Raw genomic sequence first — 17,857 nt, 5'->3', positions numbered from 1 at the left:
ATCTAATACCTGGTACCAAATTTCACGGTTGTAGAGTGAATATTACGAATGTATGGGACTAAAACTCTAAATCGGATGAAACATATATATGGTTGCTATATATATATCTGAACCGATTTTCACTAAATTTGATATACTTGCTTCTAGGCTGAATTTGGTCCGATGTACTAAAATTCAGTCCATTTGGACTTATATTGGCCATTTGGTGCACAATTAACTCGAAATCGGATGAAGATATATATGGGAGCTATATCCAAATCTGAACCGATTTCGATAAAATTACAAACAGCTTTTTCTGGGCTGTATCTTATATCTGGTACCAAATATCATTCTTGTGGAGTGCATATTACGAATGTGAGAGGCTTAAACACCAAATCGGATGAAAGATATATATGGGAGCTATAGCTATATCTGAACCGATTTTCACTAAATTTGATGTACTTGCTTCTAGGCCGAACTCGGTTGGGTGTGCCAAAATTCAGGTAATTTGGACTGATAGTGGATATTTGGTGCACATTTAACCCGAAATCGGATGAAGATATATATGGGAGCTATAGCTGTTTCTGAACCGATTTTCTTCAAATTTGTTGTATTTGCTTTAAGGCTAATCTCGGTCACATTTGCCAAAATTCGGGCCATTTGGGCTGATATTGGCCATTTGGTGGCCAATTAACCCGAAATCGGATGAAGATATATATGGGAGCTATATCCAAATCTGAACCGATTTCGATAAAATTTAAAACAGCTATTTCTGTGCTCCATCTAATACCTGGTACCAAATATCACGGTTGTGGAGTGCATAGTAGGAATGTGAGGGACTTAAAAATCAAATCGGATGAAAGATATATATGGGAGCTATAGCTATATCTGAACCGATTTTCTCCAAATTTGAAATACTTGCTTCTAGGCCGAACTCGGTTGGGTGTGCCAAAATTCAGGTAATTTGGACTGATAGTGGATATTTGGTGCACATTTAACCCGAAATCGGATGAAGATATATATGGGAGCTATATCTAAATTTGATCCGATTCTCACCAATTTCAATAGGGTTCGTCCTTGGGCCAAAAAAATATTGTTTGGAAAATTTCATCTCAATCGGATAATAAATGCGACCTGCATTTTGTTCACAAGAATACATGGACAGACGGACGGACGGACAGACGGACTGACATGCATAAATCGACTCAGAAAGTGATTCTATGAAGGTTCTCAAAAGTAACTATGGGTCTATCTCGTTTCCTTCTCCATGTTACAAACAAATGCACAAAGACATAATACCCTTACCACTATGTGGTGTAGGGTATAAAAAGATGTATAATAGAGGATTACCACAAAACATTAATAAGGTTGAGATTTATGAAACATTTTTTATTACCTTCAGAATTCCAAAATAAATTTGATTGGAACTTTTGCGTAATGCGGTGATCAACCATATGGCTAAAGATGGTATATACAGAAAGATAAAAAACTGCAACAAAGTCAAACGCCATCATTTTTTTTATTTATTATATCCTCCACCATAGTATGGAGGGTATATTAAGTTTGTCATTCCGTTTGTAACACCTCGAAATATACATTTTAGACCCCACAAAGTATGTATATTCTTGACCAGCATAAATTTCTATGTCGATTTAGCAATGTCAGTCCGTCTGTGGAAATCACTCTAACTTCCGAACGAAATGAAGTAAGTTGATAAAAATTTACTCAAATGTGTATTATGTCTGCAGGACTTTTGGTATTGAAAATGGCCCATGTAGGTCCACGTCTTCGTATAGCCCCATATAATGGTACCTCCCGATATGCAGTATTTTGATGATTTTAGCGACATTATTTACAGGAATTATTTCAAAATTTGAAGTTCATAATGGACACTACAGCCTACGACAGAAAATTGTCTGCGCAGATCCACGTTTTCGTATAGCCCCCATATAACGGTACCCCACGATATTCGGTATTTTGATGATTTTAGCGACATTATTTACCGGAATTATTTCGAAATTGGTATTCAAAGTTCGTAACGGATACAACAGCCTATGACAGAAAATTGTCTGTGCAGGTCCACGTCTTCGTATAACCCCCATATAACGGTACCTCCCGATATTCGGTATTTCGATGATTTTAGCTACATTGTTCACCGTTTATTTCGAGTTTCGAAATTTAATATGGTAATGGCTTGTGCAGATCCACGTCGTATAGACCCCAATATAACGGATATATTCGGAATTTGTAAGATTTAACAGAGTTTTTTTTTTTTATTTATTTTTTGATTTTATTTTTTGAAAATTTCCAAATTCGTTCAAATGTTGGAGGGTATTCAAAATTCGGCCCGGCCGAACTTACTGCTTTTCTACTTGTTTTTTTTTTTTAATTTTATTGAATTAAAGCGAAAGCAAGAAAGTTTAGATTTGTTTGAATTGGTCAACTTTGGCACGAAATATGGCCTTCAAACGGCCAATGAAACCGTCACCCGCTGTCCGAATGTTGCTCTGTTGTATTTTGACCCATTCCCGTGGAAGCGATCGCGATAATATTCGGCATTTATTCTGAACCCACGGTCGAATTATACGAGCGGAAGCGACCATCGCTTGTTATGGCGGCCCACACCATCACGATGGCCGGCGCTTGAGTTCTGGTGGCTAACAAAAGGTGCGCATTTTCAGCTGACCTCTTTGGTAAGTAAACCCGATTATTTTGTTTGTTTACAAACTGCGGGAAAACGAATGTTTACTCATCGGAGAAAACCAAATTCGGCAGTTCACCACTTTCGGCCAAGCGAAGTAACTCTTTAGCTCTTTTGAGTCCATTTTTTTGCACTTTTTGGGAATTTCGATGGCTTTACCCTGAGCTAATTTTTAATACTTGCCGAATAGAATATACAATATGTTCAGCTCATGAGCCATTTTGCGGCCACTGCGACGCGGGTTTCGATCAAGTCGCTTCTTTGCTTTTCAAATCATTTCTTCTGAGGTTGCTGTTTTCTTCCGTCCACTTCCTTGACGTCGGGCTACGCTACCAGTATCACAGTAATGAGCGATGGTACGAGACCCAAAATATTTATTCACATTTAAATGCTGGAGTGCTCTAACGATAGCCACTTTTGGTTTTCCAGCCAAATATGAAGAAATCACGCTATCACGCTTGACTTCCATCACGTATACCTTTTTTCTTGGAAAATTCTCAACAAAATGCTTTTGTTCGCTTGTAGAGAATACAATGAGCTGTCACTGGAACAATTTTAACAGCTGTCGGACGAGTGGCTTTGAAATGACAGCTGTCTGAAGTTGGTGCATTTTTTTTCATCTAACCCTGTATATACACATTATCCAAGTCTGCCACTTCAAATGATTATATCAGACCAAGGTCGTTAGCGAAATGGACAACAATTTTTTTCCTCCATCGATAGCTCTCCTATAGAGGGTTAAAATTCTGAATAACAATGAAACATTTCCATATGACCCATGGTCTAAGACCTTATTACGATGAGGCACGTTTTGGCCATATCAAAATATATTTACCCGCTCTAGCCATATGGCTGAGGGTAAAAATAGTGATTGAACGTGTGAAGAGGGAATATTTATAGAAATTTGAAAGATTTTACAAAAGGTCGTGCTTTATCATATTCACCGAAGAGTTATCTTTCCATTAATACGCCAATGCTCTTATGTTGCAGTTCACTCCAATGGCATCTAATGCAGTTTAAGACATCCAGGTCAGAGAAAAGGTGTACTGCCTGGATGGGATTGCCTTGATACAATTCGTCTCGGTACCGGATAGCAACCAATAATTAACCTATCCAAATAGCGAATGGATTTTTTTTTTTGCGTCTAAGGTCGTAGTCTAATTTCTAAAATAAGGAATTTCAGAGGAATATTTCCAAATGTTAATTTTTATTTTTTTTTTTGTAATTTTCGTCTATACCCTAATTTTTATGAACTTATATAGACTTATTAGACGGGCGAGATATTTAACACAAATCCTCATTCTGAAGAAATTTCATCTCAAAAAAAAAAAAAATGTCAGCAAACAGATATGTTCGACAATATCGAGATTCACTTCAGGGTCAGAAGCAATAAATTTCGAAACGCGGCGAAACTGTCATTGTGGTTTATTTTTTGGCCTTTCGTCTCCAATTAATAGTATTTTTTCACTTGTAATAGAATAGGGTCCTTTACAAATAACACCTTCATTTTATCAATGCTGGTAAGAAATGTAGGCATGATTTTGTTTGTATTTCTTCTTCCAAAAATTCAATTACTGATTCTTCTGGCTTTGCAATAATTAAACAACACGAACAATTCGTGCAAATCAAAGTGGTTGAATTTTCCAATTGGAATCTTTTGGTTAAGCTTTTGTTCTCTTGGAATACCGCTTAATTTTCATCAAAATCTTAACAACTTTGACAAACTATTACTCTGAAGGGCACTTCAGTCTGTTCTAACCAATCATTTTTTAAGATTTGTTAGATAATTCTAGTTCTTTGGAATTTTATTTTAACTAAAACAAAGTTTCGTCAACAGCTACCCTCAATCATTTACAATGATGTTTAATCCGACATTGTTCATGGCATGTCAAAGTAGTCGACAAAGCCACATTACCACAGAAAACTGGTAATCTGATATTATCAAGAATTTGGGAGAAGGATATGACTGTCTGAACGTAGAATGCTCTAGCTGGCAACAAATTAGAAAATTAGAGGTTTCTATTGTTTGACGTTTTCTTTTTTAATTAGAAGACACAATTGAAAATTAATTTATTTTAAGTGATTTGAAGGAAAACACAAAAGTTTAACTTCATTCTATAATTGCTTGATCACTATAGTAATATAACACTACCTGACTATAATGGTATTGCTTCCGAAATGGATACAAATCATAATATTTTCCAAATGTCACAACTGTAGATATACAGGTGTGAAAGCTTTAGATTCTAGAGTCTCGTATTAGCCTCGCTTTATATTAGATTAGCAATTACCCTCTACTTCGTCAGCGAAAATTCCACCTTAAATTTTAAGATTCGTTCCACCAGTTTATTTTAGAACTCAGATTGTACTCAGAGTACTCGGAAATTGTTTCGACATAATTCCGAACATACAAAACAAAACGAAGAGCATATTAGTTAAACCCATGCACAATTGTTCAGCATCTATGTCTTAAACTATGTCAGCTTCTTTTCATAGTAAAAATTTGCCATTACCATATCTAAATCCTGGAAACCAACAGAGACCTCAATACCAAATTTCAGGATTCAAACCACCACCACCACAGACCCTAACAGTGACATTCATAAACATGGCATATTCCATCTTCACATCTGATTATGTGTTAGTAGAAATTTGCAGATAATCGGACGTTTTTATTTTATAATTATTCAAAATATTCACCCTTTGTGTGAGGTACTTGATGGAGTGGGTCGATATTGTCCATTTTGGCATCAGACATAGCACTGATATAAATTTGGGATTTTATGTGAAAATTCTGACCTTTTGTGGGGGAGGTACCTATAATATTACGATGTACAAAGTTTTAAATCACTCCGACATATAGACGTACAACTTTAGATCGACTCTAAACGTCCTGAAATGGATTTGATCCGTTATTTCGATGAGGGACGTTTAGGTCGTATCAAATGATATACCCTACGTGAGCTGAGGGTATAAAATGTTTACATTTTTATTAACATAGTTTTATTCGATTAATGTAGATCTTATTCTTCTCTGCCAATAGGCCATTCTGAATTGGTGAGAATTGTCAAAATCCGTACAGGTCTAAATAAGCTCCCCTCTTTTGATATATATATATATTTTGCTATATATGCGGTATTTTGGATTTCAGAATCAATGCGACGGTCAGAAGTGACCTATTCGTGTATTTGGGATTTCACTGGAATTACAAACAATCGCGGTTTAATGGAATTTTTCGTATTTTTTACATAAAAGTTATTGTCTATTTGACCTGCCAATTATTATTCGATGACCATTCAAATTGGTAGGCTTCTGCTCAGCTCTAAAATCTAACTCCATGCAAAATTCGGGTCCATTTCAACCCCTAAATTATTTGCATAATTTCAAAAAAAAAAGAACAATAGGGTTCTATAACCCTAACCCCACCTCCATTTTCAATTTCGTGAGGATGTAGCGTGATTACAAATTAAGATGTCGGGGACCAATATATGGAGGTGTTACATAATTTCTGACCCAATCAAACTTATAATGCCCCCAACACATAGTGTTGCAGGGTATAAGAAATTGTGAAAATCTACCTTTCCTTTGTTGTACACACAGTTCTTATTTCAATTCATCTTTTAGCCTCCCTGTTCTTTACTCATCGGAAAAAAAACTACTTTATTTTGAGTCATTTCCAAAATAATTTCATTTTTATATATGGCTTGCTACTACCCACACGGCATAAACTAATTGTTATTGTTTATATTAAAACAAGTAAAAAAGCTGTAAGTTCGGCCGGGCCGAACCATTTGGAACGAACTTGGCAATTCTCAAAAAAACAATAAAATCCGTTAAACAAATCTGTTAAAATCTTAATAATACCGAATGTAGCTGTTACATTAGGGACTGTACGGCGACATGGACCTGCATAGGTAACTTTTGTCATAAGCCATTACAATATTCAAATGCGAAACGTAAAAAAAACGGTGAATAATATAGCTAAAATCATCAAAATACCGAATATCGGGAGGTACCGTTATATGGGGCCTATACGAGACGTGGACCAGCACAAACAATTTTTCGTCTTAGGCTGTAGTATTCAATACTAACATCAAATGCCAAATTTGAAAGAATTGCGGTTAATAATGTCGCTACCATCATCAAACCAGTAAAGAAAGTCTTAAAGTCGGGCGGGGCCGACTTTATGATACCCTCCACCACTTTGCTAATTAAGTAGAGCTCGACATAACAATTAAAAGTTTTTATGGGAGAATTCAATCATACACGCTATGATTATAATTATAATTTAAAGTTCAAAGGACTAAATATGGCGAAGCATTTGTATCTTTTAAATTCGGAATTGTATTGCCCATTTGGTGCACAATTAATTTGAAATCGGATAAAGATATATATGGGAGCTATATCCAAATCTGAACCGATCTTGATAAAATTTGGCAAAGCTATTTCTGAGCTGTATTTGATATATTTCCCTGAATATCGTTGTCACGGAGTGCATATTACGGTTGTGGGTAACAAATATAACAAATCGGATGAATAATATATATGGAAGCTATAGCTATATCTGAACCGATCTTCACCAAATTTGACATACTACCTTCTAGACTCAATTCGGTCGTAAGTGCCAAATTCCATCCCATTTGGACAAATATTAGACGTTTGGTGCACAATGAAAGGTAAATCGGACGAAGTTATATATGGGAGCTATATCTAAATTTTGACCGATTATCTCCAATTTCAATAGCGTTCGTCCTTGGGCCAAACAAAAGATCTTTGCAAAATTTCATCTGGATCGGACAATAAATGCGACCTGTACTTTGTTTACAAAAATACATGGACAGACGGACAGACGGACGGACGGACGGACGGACGGACGGACATGCATAAATCGACTCAGAATGTGATTCTATGCAGATCATCAAAAGGAACTATGGGTCTATCTCGTTTCCTTCTGCCTGTTACAAACAAATGCACAAAGACATAATACCCTGACCACCTTGTGGTGTAGGGTATAAAAACCGAATATCGTTGGGTACCGTTATATGGAGGCTATATGAAGACGTGGACTTGCAGAGACAATTTTCTGTCTTAGGCTGTAACATCCATTTCGAACTTCAAATGCCAAATTTGAAATAATTCAGATGAATATTGTGGCAAAAATCATCAAAATACCGAATATCGGGAGGTACCGTTATATGGGGGATATTTTAAAATGTGGACCTACAGGGCCCATTTTCAATTCCAAAAGTTCTGCAGACATAATATGCATTTGAGTAAAATTTTATCAATCTACTTCAATTCGTTCGGAAGCTAGAGTGATTTCCACAGACGGACAGACGGATAGACGGACGGACAGACGGACATCGCTAAATCGACATAGAATGTTATGCCGATCCAGAATATATATACTTTGTGGGGTCCAAAATGTATATTTCGAGGTGTTACAAACGGAATTACAAACTTAACTTAATGTACCCTCAATACTATGGTGGAGGGTATAAAAAGAGATAGGCTACTATGATTCTCAATGTTTGATAGCAGTTGTTACATTTAGCTTAGTTGGTATAGTTGTGTGTATTTTGTGTCCATGTATGCATTGTTTATTGCGCTGTGGTGCGATAGCAATATACACCACCAGAACATTTCACGGCTAACGGCAAACAAACTAAGCAAGTCGAGATCATTTATTTGTTTTTTTGTTGTTTGTTACGGCAAGTGTGAATGTGGATATATACTATCCACATAGTTTTGTGAATATGTACGGGTATGTACATAAGTTACATTCCTGTACTTTTGTGTTGTTTACTATTGTGGCATGCACGTTAGCAGAGATACGGTATGCTGCCTTTTATATTGCAATACGAGTACACATTATTGCTGGTGGTGCCTACATGAAATGGTTGGAATAAATTTCTTAATGCTTAGTAGTATTTAGTTCATCCGAACACACACACAAACATACTGCTTGTATGTTTACATACAAGTTGGAATGTGTGCCAGCCAGTGTTTATTTGTTTTACCATATCAATTTACAACAGGCGGGATTATTTACAATTTATTATAATAAGTATTTACAATTCTGTAAAGTAGTGGGTTGTAGGTGGTGTTATGAAGTTACGATACAGCTTCTTGGGAAACTTTAGTACTAAGAGTAACTGTAATGATAAAGGAACTCCACTGCGGACAGCAACATCAAATCAAATCGTAAAGGGGCTTAAGGCTATAAAATAAAAACAAATAAAACAGCCATAAAGAGATGTAGTCAGAATTGTGATGTCCTCCACCAAAGTGTGTGTTTTAAGAGATACGCAGAGATAAAAAAGACTTATCAAAGGAATTTAAGATATGTACAAATGGAGGGGATTTTTCAACTTTTCACTTTAAATTAAAGTTTGTTAGGCAAAGCAAATTATATTTAACTAGAAAGTAGCTACTACTTCGTCAGTGAAAAAATTTCATGTTAGGCCTTTTTAAACCCTCCACCATACTATGGAGGGTGTATCAAGTTTGTCATTCCATTTGTAACACCTCGAAATCTACATTTTAGACCCCACAAAGAGTATATAATCTTGATCAGCAAATTCTATTCTATTTCTATGTCGATTTAGCGTTGTCCGTCCCTCTGTCCGTCTGTGGAAATCACTCTAGCTTCCGAACAAAAGGAAGTAGGTTGATAAAATTTTACTCAAATGTATATTATGTCTGCTGGACTTTTGGTATTGAAAATGGGCCATGTACGTCCACGTTTTGGTATAGCCTCCATATAATTGTACCTTCCTATTTTCGGTATTTTGGTGATTTAAGCCACATTATTCATCGGAATTGTTTCAAGTTTAGTATTTAAAGTTCTTAATGGATACTACAGCCTATGACAGAAAATTGCCTGTGCAGGTCCACATCTTCGTACAGCCCTCATATAACGGTACTTTCCGATATTCGGTATTCTGATGATTTCAGAATCGGAATTGTTTCAAATTTGGTATTTTGAGTTCATAATGGATACTACAGCCTATGACAGAAAATTGTCTGTGCAGGTCTACGTCTTCGTATATCCCCTATAAAACCGTACCTCTCGATTTTCGGTATTTTGATGATTTTAGCGACATTATTCACCGGAATTATTTCAAATTTGGTATTTGAGGTTTGTAAAGGATACTACAGCCTATGACAGAAAATTGTCTGTGCAGGTCCACGCCTTCGTATAGCTCCTATATAACGGTACCTCTCGATATTCGGTATTTTGATGATTTTGAGCGTTATTACTCATCGGAATTGTTTGGTATTTGAGGTTTGTAAAGGATACTACAGCCTATCGCAGAAATACATATATACATACATATAGTAGTACATCTCTATATTCGGTAATAATATAACGGCTAAGATTTTAACAGAGCCTTAAAATTGCCAAATTTGCTGTAAGTGGTGAGGGTATTCAAAGTTCGCCCTGGCAGCTTTTTTACTTGTTAGTACTGAAGAATTACAAGTAGTTCAAAAAAAAAAAAAAAAAAAAAAAAAAATAGACCTTCAACTTTTAATATTTTATTCAAGTTTTTCATTTGATGTGAAAAATCATAAGAAAACTCTCAAACGAGGGCTAAACTTTCATTTTGAAGTTTTCTAAGGAGGGTATTAGTAAAACCATTGCACAATGTATCCACGTCCAGTTTTTCTGTCCTTAACAATTTCAACGTTTCTATATGTTAACCATCAAGCCCAAGAGTGAACCAAATTTAGAACAACTAGGTTTTGTGGAATTATAGACGCATTTACAAAACCATAACAAGTTGAGATCTTGACCATTCCTGCCCTTTCTTCACCCCATACTGAATTTCGTGTATCGAAATATTATAGTACACATTTCTGAAATCACCTCCACATTTCAACTTCACCCCAACAATGGCATCTATATCAAATTTGAGGATTCCAGCACTATCCCTTCATCCAGGGTAAGATGAAAAAACTGCAACCAACATCAAACTGCTGTAATTTCTAAGCCACTCGTCCGAAAGAACTGCAACCAACATCAAACTGCTGTAATTTCTAAGCCACTCGTCCGACAGCTGACAGCTAATTATATTGTTTACAAGCAAGAGAAAAAGTTATTCGTGATGGAATTCAAGTGTGATAGTGTGATTTCTTTATATTTGGCTATCGTTAGAGCACTCCAGCATTTAAATGTGAATAAATCTTTTGCGTCTCGTACCATCGCTCGTTACCGTGATACTGTCAAGTGGAAGGAAGTGGACGGAAGAAAACAGCAACATCAGCAGAAATGGTTCGAAAAGTAAGGAAGCGACTTGATCGAAACCCGCCCAGCAATGGCTGAAAAATAACTCGTGAGCTGAACATATCGCAATATTCCATTCGGCAAATATTGAAAAATAAGCTCGGGGTAAAGCCAATGAAATTCAAAAAAGTGAATGTACTTACAGACAGAAAATAGACTCAAAAGAGCTAAAGAGTTGCTTCACTTGGCCCAAAGTGGTGAACTGCCGAATTTGGTTTTCTTCGATGAGAAAACATTCGTTGTCTAGAAATTTGTAAACAAATAAAATGATCGTGTTTAGTTGCCAAAGAGGTCAGCTGAAAATGTGCACCTTCAGTTGGCCACCAGAACTCAAGCGCCGGCCATGGCGATGGTGTGGGCCGCCATAAAAGCCGATGGTCGCTCTCCGTTTGTATTAATCGACGGTGGCATAAGAATAAAGGCCGAATATTATCGCGAAAATATTCTGGAGGGTGTATTAAAGCTTTGGACACGCAAACATTTTGGCCGCAGACCTTGGACATTCCAAGAGGACTCAGCACCATCGCACTCAGCACGCGCCACCCAAGAATGGTTACAAAATGAGGTTCCTAGCTTCATTTCATGCGCACAATGGCCAGCAAAATCGCCGGATACCAATCCGTTGGACTATTGTGTTTGGAGTATTTTTGAAAGCAAGGCTGGCACTAAAAAATACCAAAGTGTCGATCACCTCAAGTAAGTGCTTCGCCGAGAATGGGCCGAAATTTCGCAGAGCAGTATTCGGGCAGCGTGTGACGTTTTCATTGGCTGTTTGAAGGCCATAATTCGTGCCAAAGGTGACTAATTCAAACAAATTTAAAGTTATTCTAAAAGTTGATGCTATTTCCGATATTTTTTGCTTTCATTCAACAAAAATTAAAAAAAAAAATTAAAAATTAAAGCATTTGACTTTGTTGAAGTTTTTTTATTTCACCCTGTATTTTAAGTAAAATATTTCTTCTGGGGAAACCTTCCACATAAAACGAAATTTCGGGAAAAAATGTATCAAAAAAAAAAAGAAATATTTTCGGTATTTTTCGAAATATTGGTACACAATGGAAATAGAGATTTCTTTTCTTTGGTGACTTAAACTAAGATTTGATAAAGAATATTTTTGTCTCTGGCGTTATCCTTCTAAAAAATGGATTTGTTCGAGATTTTTGCACCAACTCACACAAAGTACGGCTTTTAGCCTAAAATATGTGTTTTAATATATATGAATTCATGGCGTTTAGATAAAATTTAGAACCTTGGTGTCTTTTAGGACCTATAGCAAAATTTTACAACAAATTATTTTGTGGAACATTTTGACTTAAAGTGATTTTTTAACCATGTTTTAAATATGGTTAAGGATAAAAAAAAACATTTTTGACTCGAGACAAAAAAAATCCACCAAATTATTTCCCGTGTTCTAGTCTGCAATATTACCGAAGAGACTATATACCTAAAATGTACGGAGTTTGGGGATCTTAAGGAGGAGGATCGAAAAGGATCTTGAGCATCGAATCGAATTTCCAAATGTGTTGAAGAGGGGGAATTGCCACCTCTATTTAGGCTACTTTGCAATGTAAACTTTCAAAACGACGATACACGTATCTCCTTTTTAGCACTGCTTTCAAAATCTGCTGGACATATTCCGCAATTATGTATGAAATTGAATGTTCTCATAGGGTCTAATAAAATATAGAACGGTGTTAAAAAAATCGAGAAGAAAATTTTCTATTTTATTCTTTCGTTGGGCGCCACTGCTTTGCAGGGAAATAGATTAAAAATTAGTGGCCAAATTTCACACCACAGCAATTTTTTCATTATTACATATAACTTGAAGTCTGAGTCTACATACCCCTTATTTTTGTATCTTGAAACAAGAAACAAAGCAAATGTGGCTCCTGGTGTGACCAATGCTTTGCGCTGTGGCTCAAATTCTGCTCGTTTTTTATTTATTTGCTAGACATAATTATATTATGATATTCTCGTATTGGGTACACATCCCATAAAAATTAAAAAAGCTTATGTCTTTGGCTTATGACATTGCTTTCATACTTACCGACATTTTTATTTTTGACCGAAATCACCATTTCCACAGCCATATACCCTATTTTCATAGTTGTACAAGGACAAGAGACAAAGTATCTTTCAAAATTTTTCAATTCACAAACAAACAATCCGAAATCATATTTTATAACCAAAACAAAATATACAATTTGTTACTCTTTTTCCTCATTGCAGCTGCATCGGTGGCCGTTTCATCGTGGACCCTGGTCGCCATATCCTGTGAACGCTACTACGCCATTTGCCATCCTTTGCGTTCGCGAACATGGCAGACCATAAATCATGCCTATAAAATAATTGGTTGTATCTGGATTGGCAGTATCCTCTGTATGGCGCCCATTGCAATATTCAGCCAATTAATACCGACCAGCAGGCAGGGTAAGTCGAATGCCACAATTTAATGGTGACATTGGCAGTCATTAGTTTATAGTTGTTGTTGTTATTGTTTCTGCAGCTATTTTTCTGTTTACGCAAAGCTTTTAATTTTGATTAATGTTTGTTCAAAGACCGTTCCAACGGCAGGGCATCGACAAAACCGCCCATGATATAAATTGACTTTAAGAGCGAAAAAAAGGGGCAACAGAAAAATTGCATCAAAAATAATTTGTTTTTGATACCGTTGACATTTTACAGATGAGAAGCGCGTGGAAATGAAATGGAAAAAGTCATCATAACGTTTCAAATAAATGAAAAATGCATTTTGTTTTGGAGGAGAAAAAAAAAAACGATCTGACATTCTACGAAATTGCAGTCAGCTATGGTTTGTTCATTTGTTTCGTTTCAAAAAGTCAATTTAGTCAATAAATAATTGTTTGTAGAGAAAAATCGGGTAATTGGCAGTAAATGACAGGTTCGCGTGAAAAGCAGAAAAAAAAATTATTAAATAAAGTGGACTTTTGTGTAGGACTAAATATTTTTTCAAGAGCTAAAAAAGGACTTTCTAAGGACTTTGTGGACTATCAAAAATATAGAAAAGGATTTTTTAATATAAAACTGACTTAAAGGCTCATCAACGCCCAGACTGAAGCTAGACTCTTAAAATTTTGGGTAAGGGTCACTCTTGGTCCGAAGGGGTCAGATAAGGCTGGGTTTTTGGAAATTCTTACGAAAACGGTACGGATAATATTAAAGGGCACTGAACATAATTCCCTTTGTATTTAAGAGAGCAGTGAAGTTGGAAGTACTAAAAGTACAAAAATTTACTACATTTGGTAACATTTCGTATCATATGAACGGTTAGACCTAAAACTTATAAGGTTGAGGAGTACAGTCGTTGTGAGTAGGTAGATTTGGAAATATGTACTCATGTATACGAAAAGTACTAAATTTAGTAGCATTAGAATTTGGAGGAGCATATGGAGTTGGAATCCTTAAGTTTTAAAATAATATTACTGGCGGAAGTTTTCAAAATTTGTACTCATGTGCAGGAAAAGTACAAATTAGTACTATATTGGATACAATTTGTACTTAGCCGAAGCGATAGAAATAAATATTAATATTGCATTCTAAGACAGAGGAATGTAGGTTGTTTTGGGAATTCGTACTTATGTGTACTAAATGATATTAAATTTGAAACAGTTTAAATTTTTGGGAGAACCAATAAGGATGGAATGCTGAGCTTTGGAATTCTGATTACTGTTAGAGTGTAGCATTGGGTTATAAAGGAAGTTTTGGAAATTCGTACTTATCTGTGCCAGATAGTACCAAATTTGGTACAATTTTTTTTTTTTTTGGCAAACCGATAAGTATGGAATGCTGAACTTTGGAACTGGGATATCTGTGGGAGTGAAGGCTTTGGAAATTAGTGCTAAATTTGATACAATTTCGAATTATGATGATCCCAGAGAGCTGGAATTCTGAAATTTCGAAGTAACATCTCAATGGGATAGTATGATTAAAATATGGAGGTAATTGTGGAAATTTGGAGTGTAGGATTGTGGTGTGTAGGAAGCTTTGAAAATACATACTTATCTGTAGTAAAATGTACTTATTTGGACAATATTTTAAAAAGTTCGCGTTCTATGGGGAAGGTACCAGAAGGTGTACTCCCATACTGTCCATTTTCACAACACATGATGTGTTGATAAAAGTATTGGGATGTCTCGAGTTTGAAAGTAATCGGATGGTAATTTCGCGCTTTATGAGCTTAATGGATATTCAAAATTTCGACCTTTTGTGGGGAAGATACCGGAAGGAGTGGACCGATATATTTCATCTTTACACCAGATATTGGGTTTATAAAAACATTGGGATGTGTGACATTTGAAGACAATCGTATAACCTACATCACATTTTATGAGAGTTGTAATTATTCAAAATTTTTGACCATTTGTGGGGGAGGTACTTGATCGAGTGGAACGATATCCATTTTCACACCTGACCTAACACTGACGCAAATATTAGGATTTGCAAAGTTGGATCAAAATCGGATTATCCATTTTCTTTTTATGGAAAAAATATATTTTTCGAATATTTCGACCTTTTGTAGGGGAGGTACCAGAAGGAGTGGTCCGATACTGTCCATATTAAAACCAGACCTTGCGTTTATAAAAACATTGGGGTGTGTGACATTTGAAGACAATCGGACTCTTACATCACATTTTATGAGAGTTGTAATTATTCAAAATTTTGACCATTCGTGGGGGAGGTACTTAATGGAGTGGACCGATATTGTCCATTTTCACACCAGACCTAGCACTGACGCAAATATTAGGATTTGCAAAGTTGGAGCAAAATCGGATCATGATTTCACTTTCTGTGCAATAAAATATTTTCTTTGGAAATTTCAACATTTTGTGGGGGAGGTACCAGAAGGAGTGGACCGATATTGCCCATATCCGAACTCGATCAAAGTTTGACAAAAGTATTACGATCTGCCAAGTTTGGACCAAATCGGATACTGCCTTCGTGAGTTATCGTATGCACCAGCCAACCAGCCAACCAGACAGACAGACGGACGGACGGACATCGCTAGATCGACTCGAAATGTTCTGAAACGGATTTGGTCTAAAGAGACCTAAGGTCTAAAACCGTTACTTCGACTAGGCACGTTTTGACCGTATCAAATTGAATATAGCCTCTGTGGCCATATGGCTGAGGGTATATTGACTATCAAAGCAATAAACGTACACCTTCTTAAAAATATGTTTTTAAATGGCTATCCCAGCTTGATTTTTAAGAATATATTTTAGAGTGAATATCAAAGCCGTAATCGACTTATAACCAGGTTTTAAGAAAATATTTACCTTCTTAAAAAATAGTTTGTGGCCTACTATCAGAAGACTATCAGAAGATTTGCAAAATTCCTATAAAAATATTTTTTGAGTTCTATGAGAACACAATCCAACTTTCCCTTAAAAGAGGATCAGGTCTTCCTTGAGAAGACCTACCTCTATGAGGATAATTTGTTGCTTATTATGAGAAGAGGCTCAGGACTTTTTTGCAGTGTCTTCTTATTTCTATGAGAACACATTCATGCCTTCTTTGCTAGTCATCTAATGAATTACAGCTCTAAAAGACTTCACTACAAACTAAGTATTGGTAACCCATTCTTTCTTTAGATTCTGATTAGATCGTTATTATAAGAATTTTTAATCCATAAGTTCGGCAACTAACCATTGGGAATGAAATTGGTCTTTTTTCTCATAAATCATAAAAATTTTCTAGATGATATCGAAATTACAGTCAATACATAGGGTTAGACCAATTTTTTTCAGTTTGAGCCGACTGTTCACAAAATAGATGGACCTCAAGGTCCACAACATAACCGAAGACAATTATCTGAAAAAGTTACTGACAAAATAAATAAAGAATACATTTTAACATTTTCAAATCCAGTTGTTACAAATTGGGAATAGAATCTACAATTTTGGGATAAAAACTATTGTCTTTTCTAGTACTGAGTTGAATTTCTTTTATTGTCCCTCAAAGTTAAACTACCTTTATGGTTCATACATATACGGCCTAAAACAGTAATGGGGATGGAAGAGCTCAAAAACCATAAGACTAAGGGATAATTAATAGTTATGACCAAATTTATATCCAAATTTTAAATTTGTCATTCGATTTTCCATATTTTCCTAATTTTCCCTAACTTTTACTTAAAGCACACAATCCAAAATCCCATCCCCTAAAAGATTTTTTCAAATTTAAAAGGTTATTACTCTCTTACATTCTAAATGCGCTCACAGATTTATCTTGATTTTGTTGTTTTCCTATTTCCTTATTTCTATAGACAACCATTGCGACCCTTTTTCCCATCCCATTTTAATTGATTTTATTATATGGGAAATTTCATTTAAAAAACGGAGTCAAAATAATCTTATCGACATCATTATCAGGGGCGCAAGGAAGTTTCTACTACATTGCAATCTGTTATTTGGATCCCCAAATAAACTAAATTATAATATTTCGTCTTTTTGCTCTTCGCTCGGGGCAGCTGAATTTGTATGCTGCTGCAAAAACGTCAATGTATTTATTTAGGATATTAAATTACAGCTGACCCATGTGAACGTTGAAAGGGTTTTTCTTTTTAGTTTATTTTTTTTTTTTGGTGGGATGGTCAGCAAAATGGTAATCAGATATTTATAGAAGTGAGTGCTTTTCGGTATGGCCACAAAGTCATTGCTATGGGAAAGGTTATTTTCCCCAAAAAAAAGTGGGGACTATATATGTAAATATATTGATTTTATGAAATTATTGAAGCCTAAGGCGAAAAAATGTTAAAGATTTAAATAAAATATAGAATAGTTGGGAAAAAACCATCAAAAGCAGTATTGAGGAATTTTATAACACAAGTAACTATTATCCGATTACAATTTAAGTTAAATGATATAGGG

At 35.6% G+C, this 17,857-nt stretch overlaps 1 protein-coding gene across 1 annotated transcript in view; it reads left to right on the top strand.

Moving 5' to 3' along the window:
- LOC101890974 (5-hydroxytryptamine receptor 1-like) overlaps positions 1 to 17,857 on the top strand; it is a 162,441-nt gene that overhangs the window by 118,595 nt on the left and 25,989 nt on the right. Inside the window, exon 3 of the mRNA XM_059121908.1 lies at positions 13,197 to 13,397. Coding sequence (XP_058977891.1) covers positions 13,197 to 13,397 — 201 coding nt within the window. The remainder of the gene's footprint in view (positions 1 to 13,196; positions 13,398 to 17,857) is intronic.

The sequence above is a fragment of the Musca domestica genome, unplaced genomic scaffold, assembly GCF_030504385.1.
Source record: "Musca domestica strain aabys unplaced genomic scaffold, Musca_domestica.polishedcontigs.V.1.1 2, whole genome shotgun sequence".
Classification (NCBI taxonomy): domain Eukaryota; kingdom Metazoa; phylum Arthropoda; class Insecta; order Diptera; family Muscidae; genus Musca; species Musca domestica.
This window is presented reverse-complemented; position numbering and strand designations above follow the sequence as displayed.